This window comes from Dryobates pubescens, chromosome 1, assembly GCF_014839835.1.
Source record: "Dryobates pubescens isolate bDryPub1 chromosome 1, bDryPub1.pri, whole genome shotgun sequence".
In the NCBI taxonomy this organism is placed as follows: domain Eukaryota; kingdom Metazoa; phylum Chordata; class Aves; order Piciformes; family Picidae; genus Dryobates; species Dryobates pubescens.
The window spans coordinates 59,343,538-59,353,373 of NC_071612.1; the positions used below are offsets into that span (position 1 = coordinate 59,343,538).

The 9,836-nt window shown below is 52.7% G+C and overlaps 1 protein-coding gene across 1 annotated transcript; it reads left to right on the forward strand.

The window, feature by feature from the left end:
• Positions 1–4: 4 nt before the first annotated feature.
• On the forward strand, positions 5–5,696 carry MKRN2OS (MKRN2 opposite strand). Its single transcript, XM_054169246.1, has 4 exons — positions 5–213; positions 629–678; positions 2,311–2,473; positions 5,253–5,696. The coding sequence occupies exons 1-4, from the start codon at positions 8–10 to the stop codon at positions 5,470–5,472; spliced, it is 639 nt and encodes a 212-aa protein (XP_054025221.1). The 5' UTR covers positions 5–7; the 3' UTR covers positions 5,473–5,696.
• Positions 5,697–9,836: the final 4,140 nt, after the last annotated feature.

Here is a 9,836-nt window from a genome sequence, read left to right on the forward strand (position 1 = left end):
GGGTGCCATGGCGGACGCTGCCATCCTGCGGGTGCGGCACTGCGCCGCCGACATCTTCTGCCGGCGGCCCCCGCGGCTCTGTCCCGCCTGCGGCCTCCCTCTGCGCGGGGCCGGGCTGGCCGCCGCCCCCCTCCGCCTGCCCAGCCCCTTCCGCCACGGCCACCGCCAGCCCCGCGCCTTCCTGCTCCGGCCCACCACCGGCACCTTCCTCGGGTAGGGCCCGGCGAGCGAGGGAGGAAGGGAGGACGGACGGGCGGCGGGAGGCAGCGGCTGGAGGGCCACACCGTAGGCAAGGGACAAAGGTCCGGAGGAAAAGCAGCTTTCCGGTGCTTTTCGGGAGTTTTCCCGGTGCTGGAGCGATGCCTGCAGCCCCAGCAGCACCGATGACCTCCTGCTGAGGTCCCCAGCCCCGCACCGGGGAGGTGCTACAGACCTGGCTCTGAGCCCTTACAGAACCCGTTTCTGGGAGTACAAACGCCTTTCCCAGGCATCCTGCCTAGAGTTTTGTCTGTTGGGTCCTGGCAGCGTGGCGATGAGTGTCACCTGCTCTGAGAGGGAGCCAGCGTCAGGGTCTCTAGTGGGGACAAGCCGTGCTGCCATCCCTCGCCAACACCAGTCTTTCTTCCAGAGGATACGATGGGAAATCGGATCTTCACGTGGGAATAACCAACAGTAATGGTAAAAAGCACCTCACAGTTGCCTTACAGACTCGCGCCCGTCTCCCATACCTTGTAGTTAGGGCTGTGTGCCCAGTTCAGCTTTGCCCCCTGCCAGCCTGAGGTAACCCAAGTTACCTGACAGCCATCTCAGAGCCACCTCTGCCTTTGTGGTAATGTCTGGTCCCAGTTAAAAACGGGAGCTGCACCACCCAAACAGCTGATGCTTTGCTTCCTCAGTGTGCTGCAGGGATCAGCACCAGGAGCTTAGCTCCTCTCTGCACAAGAGGCACAACGCTGAGACCAAAACACTCTCTTAGGCTAAGAGTTTCTCTGGCCTTGCAGCATTGAGCCTGCAGAATTTCACCGTCAGGCTGTGAGCCATGCAGTGAGATCTGGCCAGGCTGGGGAGCTGGCAAAGGGGAACCTGGTCAGGTTCAACAAGAATAATGTAGAGTCCTGCACCTGGGGAGGAACACCACCCTGCACCAGTACAGATTAGGGGTTGACCTGCTGGAAAACAGCCCCACAGAGAAGGGCCTTGGGAGTCCTGGCAGACAGTAAGTTACCCATGGGACAGTAATGTGCCTTGTGGCCAAGGCCAGTGGTCTCCTGGGGTGCATGGAGTGTGCCCAACAGGTCAAGGGAGGTTCTCCCCCTCTGCCCTGGTGAGACCACATCTGGAGCATTGTGTCCAGTTCTGGGCTCCCCAGTTCGAGAGAGACAGGGAGCTACAGAGAAAAGTGCAGTGGGGGCTGTGAAGATGCTGAGGGGACTGGAACAGCTGTCTGATGAGGACAGTCTGAGAGACTTGGGGCTGTTTAGCCTGGAGAAGAGCAGCCTGAGAGGGGATCTTATTAATGTTTATAATCTGAGGGGTGGGTGTCAGGAAGGAGCCAGTCTCTTTTCAGAGGTGTCCTGTGACAGGACAGGGGACAATGGATACAAGCTGGAACCCAGAGAGGTTGTGGAGTCTCCTTCTCTGAAGACACAGGACCCATCTGGATGCATTCCTGTGTGACCTGCCCTAGGTGACCAGGCTTTGGCAGGGGGCTTGGACTTGATAATCTCTGGTAGGGGTTGAAAGGGGCCTCCAGTCTATCATTCTGTGACTTTCCAAAGCCACACGCTGCTCCTCACCCTGCACAGAATGGCGTTTGCAGGTGACTTGTGCTCCTGCCACAGGGAAATCCAAAGCCAAGCAGTCTGCTTTACAGAAGTTTCAGGACATTGGGACTTAGGCAGTTTTTGTTCATGCTAAGAATGCCCCTAAACAAAACCAAAGCAAAACACCAACCCAAACCACAAATGGCATTTCAAAAAGCCACATGAACACCAGCTGCTCTTGGAGGAGAAATCTCACCTCTGATGTCTAACAGGAAAATGATCCAATTTGAGGGGCCTAAAAAGGAGGCCTGGTTGTCCCTGAGTTGCCCTCATCAAGAGAAACTGAAATTCCAGTGAAAAAGAAGAGGTTCTGATAAAAGCAAGGATTGACTGCAGTGTCTGCTGTGTAGCTGCAGCTGATGGGAAGCCAGGGTGTAGCTACTCCGAGGCAGTATGGCAAACTAGGAGTAGCAGTCATCCCTTACAAAGAAAAGGCTTTGGCTGTGTTCTGCAGTGCCACCTGACATCTGCTGCTCTCCATTTCCAGGTGTGGTATACAATTACAACCAAGAGGGCATCCACAGAGCTGAAACTGGATGGGAACAGTGCATTAGTATCCCACTAGTCCAGCCAGACATGTTTGAGCTGCTCCAGCAGTGGGACCAGCTCCTAGAGGAATTCTCTGTGGGAGAGGCCTGGCTTCCTCACAGGTATGTAGCTGAAGAGCTGGGTGCAATAGCAGACCTGAGTCTGGGATGTAGATTGGGATAGTAAATTGGGTTGCTCTATTCCAGGCTCTGGGAGGGGTCTGGAATTTAGGGCCCTGCTCCCTAGAGCATATTTCTAACAGACCACTCTACACAGTGCTGTCAGGCATCTCTGAAACTCACTGAACAGAGTATTCTGAAGTTCTGAGTAATAAACTCAGCTGCTGGAATGTAAAAGCTCTAAAATAAAAAGATCATTTTAGGGAAGCTTTCTCAGCAACAAAAAACCCTCAAACCCACCCAGTTCAGTGAAACATTACCATTGAGAGGGTGCTGTTGGTTACAGAAGTAGAGCAGTCCAGGAGAACAGTCTCAAGCTGTGCCAGGGGAGGTTCAGGCTGGATGTTAGGAAGAAATTCTTCCCAGCAAGAGAGATTGGCCACTGGGATGTGCTGCCCAGGGAGGTGGTGGAGTCACCATCCCTGGAGGTGTTTAGGAAGAGCCTGGATGAGGCACTTGGTGCCATGGTTTAGTTGATCAGATGGTGTTGGGTGAGAGGTTGGACTCAAGGATCTCAAAGGTCTTTTCCAACCTGGTTAATTCTGTGTTGTGTAGATTCACAGTGTGGTTTGGGTTGGAAGGCACCTTAAAGAGTATCTAGTTCCAACCCCCTGCCATGGGCAGGGACACCTACTACTAGACTAGGTTGGTTAAGGCCTCAGCCAACCTGCTCTGGAACACCTCCAGGGAGGGGTCATCCACAACTTCCCTGGGCACAGGATGAGGCAGTTAGGGCAGAAGGTTGAGGATTAGGCAGGTGGGAAACATGAGTCTGAGCAGGCCTGCACCAAATGCTGTCACACAGGGCCAGTGGAAAAAAAGCAGCACAGCTGCTGAGGGAATGGGACATAGGAGTGAAGCTGTCATGGCCAGTGGGAAACGTTTGGAGACTCTCCAAAACATTCTGCCAGTGAAATAAGCAGGTCAGGGACATGCTCCTAGGTTCATACAGAATAAACCAGGTTGGAAAAGACCTTCAAGATCATCAAGTCCAACCTCTCACCCAGCACCATCTAATCAACTAAACCATGGCACCAAGTGCCTCAGCCAGGCTCTTCCTAAACACCTCCAGGGACGGTGACTCCACCACCTGCCTGGGCAGCACATCCCAATGGCCAATCTCTCTGTGAAGAATTCCTTCCTAACATCCAGTCTAAACCTCCCCTGGCACAGCTTGAGACTGTGTCCTCTCCTTCTGTCACAGGTTGCCTGGGAGAAGACAGCCCTCAACCCAGCACTGAAGGGTCAACACTGAACCATGTCCCTAAGCACCAGGTCCACACACTGCTTAAACACCTTCAGGGATGATGACTCCAGCACTGCTCTGGGCGGAACATTCCAGTGTTTGAGAAGCCTCTCTGCAGAAATATTTCCTAGCATCCAGCCTGAACCTCCCCTGGTGCAGCTTGGAACCATTGCCTCTGGTGCTGTTGCTTGTCACCAAGGAGAAGAGGCTGCCCCCTCCTCTCTCCAACCTCACTTCAGCTTACCGCAGTTGGGGGAATAAAGAATAGGGGCAAGAGTATTTCAAATGGCTGCTCCTCCTGTTTGGGGGTAGTGTTTGTGTCTTTGCAGGATGGGCACTCATTAGTGCCAGTGGGAGTTTGGCAGGTGTTTGACAGTTTGACACCACAGAGCAACAGATTAGGGACAGAATTTGCCTGGTGTTTAAAGGCACCAGCCCCAAACCATGACATTAAGCTTCCAAGTTCATGCCACACTGAAAGAAGGGCACCTGGTAGCACACAGTTAACATTTCTGATGCAGGAGGAAGGTTTTCAAGAGAAGAGAGTAACAAAACATGGAAGAGCAAAGGTCAAGCAGATAAAAGCCAAATGGTAGAAGCCTCATCCCTGGAGGTTTTTGCAGCCAGGCTGGATGTGGCTGTGAGCAACCTGCTGTAGTGTGAGGTGTCCCTGCCCATGGCAGGGGGGGTGGAACTGGATGATCCTTGAGGTCCCTTCCAACCCTGACAATTCTAGGATTCTAAGTGTGAAAAGTCAGAACTCATTAGTGTTCAAGTCTGGAGCCCTCTTTATGCTGTCATGCTCACAGCTTCTAGTAGCCATAACTTGTGATGAATGGATCTGGAGCCCCTATTACAAGAGGGATCTGGAGGTGCTGGAAAGTGTCCAGAGAAGGGCCATGAGGATGAGCAGAGGGCTGGAGCACCTCTCCTGTGAGGACAGGCTGAAGGAGTTGGGGCTGTTCAGTCTGGAGAAGAGAAGGCTCTGAGGTGACCTCATTGTGGCCTTCCAGTATCTGAAGGGGGCTCCAAGAAGGCTGGGGAGGGACTTCTCAGGATCTCAGGTAGTGATAGGACTAGGGGGAATGGAATGAAGCTGGAGGTGGGGAGATTCAGGCTGGATGTGAGGAGGAAGTTCTTCCCCATGAGAGTGGTGAAGCCCTGGAATGGGTTGCCCAGGGAGGTGGTTGAGGCCCTATCCCTGGAGGTGTTTAAGCCCAGGCTGGATGAGGCTCTGGCCATCCTGATCTAGTGTGGGGTGTCCCTGCCCATGGCAGGGGGGTTGGAACTAGATGATCCTTGTGGTCCCTTCCAACCCTGACTGATACTATGATACTATGATTTGAGCACCAGCATTGCAGCAAGGTGGCAGTGGCTGGAGAGCTGTGCTTCCTTATCTTAGTCAGACAAATAATCCTCCATGCAGAGTGAGCAGTGCCTTTGTGTTAACTGTCCCTGCTGGGCTGTTTTCCCTAGGTATGAAGAGCATGACCACAACTGCTACACGTACGCCCTGGCCTTCGTCAACAGCGTCCTGGCCGCGCAGGGCAGAGAGCAGCTGAGCAAAGGGGAATTCACTGAGAGGTTTGTGATCCCCCAGACAAGGAGAGCTTCCAAATACATCACTCTGCATCAGGAGCTCACAGCTAAGGACTTCTACATTGTACCCCTTCCTGATCCCCCCAAAGAGTGCTGAAATGGCAAGTTGTCACGTTAGAACATTGGCAGCGTGAAAAAGGAAGCCTTGAGGCTCCAGACCTGAGGGTTTGAGGTGCATGATTGACTTCAAGTATTTGAAAGTACAGTGAATTTACATACTAACCTGCACATCAGGGAGGGATCAGCAAACTCAGCTGGGGCACTGACTGAAACCACAGACATACAGTGGACACCCTACAGGAGAATCACAGAACAGCTCACAGAATCACAGAACAGCTTAGGTTAGAAGGATCCTAGAGATATCTACTTCAACCTTCCTGCCGTGGGCAGGGATGCCTCTCAACTAGACTTGGCTGCTCAAGCCCTCATCCAGCCTGGCCTTGAACACTTCCAGGCAGGAGGCATCCACAACCAGTCTGGGCAGCCTGTTCAGAGTCTCATCACCCTCATACTGGAAGGCTTCTTCCTAAGATCCAGCCTAAACCTACTCAGTCTCAACTTAAAACCACTCACCCTTGTCCTATGACACCCTTATGAGCTAAGTCCCTCTCCAGCCTTCCTGCAGGATCCCTTTAGATACTGGAAGGCAGCTATAAGTTCCCTGTGGTGTCTTCTCCAGGCTGAAGAACCTCAGCTCCCTCAGCCTATCATAGAATATACCTGGTTGGAAGAGACCTCCAAGCTCATCCAGTCCAACCCTTGACCCAGCACTGAAGGGTCAACACTAAACCATGTCCCTAAGCATCAGGTCCACACACTGCTTGAACACCTCCAGGGATGATGACTCCAGCACTGCCCTGGGCAGAACATTCCAGTGTTTGAGAACCCTCTCTGTGCAGAAATATTTCCTAGCATCCAGCCTGAACCTCCCCTGGTGCAGCTTGGAACCATTGCCTCTGGTGCTGTTGCTTGTGACCAAGAAGAGGCTGTCCCCTCCTCACTCCAGCCTCCCTTCAGGGAGCTGTAGAGAGCAATTAGGTCTCCCTCAGCCTCCTCTTCTCCAACCTGAACACCCCCATTTCCCTCAGCTCCTCCTCAGGCCTAGGGCCTCCAGGCCCTTCTCCAGCCTCGTTGCCCTTCTCTGGACAGGCTCCAGCCCCTCAAGTGTCCTTCCTGGAGTGAGGACCCCAGAGCTGAACACAGCAATCAAGGTATGGCCTCCCCAGTGCTGAGCACAGGGGGATGGTCACCTCCTGTCCCTGCTGCCCACCCTGCTTCTGACCCAAGCCAGGATGCCATTGGCTTTCTTGGCCACCTGGGCACTGCTGGCTCATGTTCAGTCAACTGTCAACCAACACCCCCAGGTCCCTCTCCAAGATGCAACTTTCCAACCACACCTCCCCAAGTCTGTAGCTTGCCATGGGGTTGTTGTGACCCAGGTGCAGGACCTGGCACTTGGCCTTGTTGAAATTCATACCATTAGCCTTGGCCCAGGGGTCTCACCTGTCCAGACCCCACTGTAAAGTTTCCCTACCCCCTAGCAGATTGACACAGCCACCCAGCTGGGTGTCACCTGCAAACTTACTAATGCTCTCATCCAGATCATTAAAGAGGACAGGCCCCTCACAGCACAGGTGTTCCAGCCCTTGGATCATCTTTGTGACCCTCCTCTGGACTTGCTCCAACAGTTCCATGTCCTCATAATGGAGACATCAGAACTGGATGCAGTATTCCAGGTGGAGGGGGTCTCACAAAAAACAGAGTAAAGGGGCAGAATCACCTCTCTTGACTTGCTGGACACACTCCTCTTGCTGCAGCCCAGCACACAGTTGGCTTCTGGGCTGCAGGAGTGCACTGCCAGCTCATATTGAGCTACTCATCAATCAGCACCCCCAAGTTTTCTGTGGGAGCTATTTGGAGAAATGTTCTGTTTATATTCACTATATGCTCTGTCTGCCAAGCCAGAAATCACAGCTTCTATGGCATAGAATTGTCAGGGTGGGAAGGGACCTCGAGGATCAGCCAGTTCCAACCCGCCCTGCCATGGGCAGGGACACCTCACACTACAGCAGGTTGCTCACAGCCACATCCAGCCTGGCTGCAAAAACCTCCAGGCAGGAGGCTTCCACCACCTCCCTGGGCAACCTGTGCCAGTCTCTCACCACCCTCCTGGGGAACAACTTCTTCCTCACATCCAATCTGAATCTACCCAATTCTAGGTTTGCTTCATTGCCCCTAGTCCTGTCACTCCCTGACACCCTCAAAAGTCCCTCCCCAGCTTTCTTGGAGCCCCCTTCAGATACTGGAAGGCCACAAGAAGGTCTCCTTGGAGCCTTCTCTTCTCCAGACTGAACAACCCCAACTCCCTCAGTCTGTCCTCACAGCAGAGCAGCTCCAGCCCTCTGCTCATCCTTGTGGCCCTTCTCTGGACACCTTCCAGCACCTCCAGATCCTTCCTGGAGCAGAGGCTGCAGAACTGGACACAGAGCTCCATGTGGGGTCTCACCAGAGTGGAGTAGAGGGGGAGAATCCCCTCCCTGGCCCTGCTGGCCACCCTTCTCTTGCTGCAGCCCAGGCTCTGCTTGGCTCTCTGGGCTTCAAGTGCTCACTGCTGGCTCCTGTTGAGCTTCTCCTCCCCCAGCACCCCCAAGGCCTTTCCTTCAGGGCTGCTCTCAAGCCAGTCCCTGCCCAGCCTATAGCAGTGCCTGGTATTGCCCTGACCCAGCTGCAGGACCTTGCACTTGGTCTTGTTGAACCTCATGAGGTTGTCATGGGCTCACCTCTCCAGCCTGTCAAAGTCCCTCTGGATGGATCCCTTCCCTCCAGCATGTCTGCTGCACCCTTTTGCACATGTATTCCTGAAACCAAGGCAGGTTGCTTAGCTCTGAAAGGTAAGAACTTACTGTCTGTACCTGGTAGTATCCATAGGACTCTCTGGGATTTACCTCTGCAAGTTAAAACTGCACAACTTAAGAAACCTCAAATTTAAAAGAAATCAAAAAGGCTCCCCTGACAGCACTTAGGATCATAGAATCAACAAGGCTGGAAAAGATCTTCAAGATCATCAAGTCCAACCTGTCACCCAACACCTCATGACTACTAAACCATGGCTCCAAGTGCCACATCCAATCCCTTTTTGAACACCTCCAGTGATGGTGACTCCACCACCTCCCTGGGCAGCACATCCCAATGGCCAATCTGTCTTTCTGGGAAGAACTTTCTCCTCACCTCCAGCCTAAACTTCCCCTGGCACAGCTTGAGATGGTGTCCTCCTGTTCTGGTGCTGCTTGCCTGGGAGAAGAGACCAACCCCCACCTGGCTACAACCTTCCTTCAGGCAGTTGTAGAGAGCAACTGTAGAGGCACTTGTACCTGTTGTACATTACACAGAAGTGTGTACAGAATACAGAAGGAGTAAAGAATACAGAATTAACCAGGTTGGAAAAGACCTCAGAGATCATCAAGTCCAACCTCTCACCCAACACCATCTCATCAACTAACCCATGGCACCAAGTGCCTCAGCCAGGCTCTTCCTAAACACTTCCAGTGATGGTGACTCCACCACCCTGGGCAGCACATCCCAATGGCAAGAGGTATGCTGAGGTCAGATTTCTGCAGTGCATCCTCTGGGGCAATTTCACTTTATTTACTTATGTGCTGGTTTAAGGAAATAATTTCAGCTTTGTTTCATAGAATGGTTTGGTTTGGAAGGGATCTTAACAATCACCTAGTTTCAATCCCCCTGCCATGGGCAGAGACACCTTCCAGTAGACCAGGTTGCTCAATGCCCTGTCCAACCTGTTCCAGTGTCTCACCACCTTCACTGTAAAGAATTTCTTCCTGTCTAAATCTCCCCTTTTCCAGCTTAAACTCTTCAGTTTCCTTCTACTGATTTCTGCAAGGCAAGTTGCCTTGAATGCAGCTGTGAGACCAAAGCTGGAGGAGTCATCATACATGATTGAGGAGTTTGTCCACATCTAGAACTGAAACACCTTGCCACATAGGAACGTGCTGCCCAGGGAGGTGGTGGAGTCACCATCCCTGGAGGTGTTCAAAAGGGGATTGGATGTGGCACTTGGTGCCACGGTTTAGTTGTGAGGTCTGTGGTGACAGGTTGGACTTGATGATCTTTGAGGTCTCTTCCAACCTTGGTGATTCTGTGATAGTCTCACCACATCTTTGGCCTGAGAAAGCTCTTACATGATGAACATTTGAGATCTTCCTAGCAGAAGGCACATCCAATGACAGCAAAGTCTACAAGACCTTCCACTCCCAGTGTTCCATGGCTTGCTGCATTTGTGACATGGCTTTACAATCTGAACTACCAAAGAAAGTCTGAGGTGGTGTCACTGGCACCAGCTGGAACCCCTCACTGCTGCTGCACCAAAGCCTGAAATGGTTGAAGACAAACACCTGGATCTAAAGCAGCAACACTTCAGAGTGCAGTGTAGCTGATACTTAA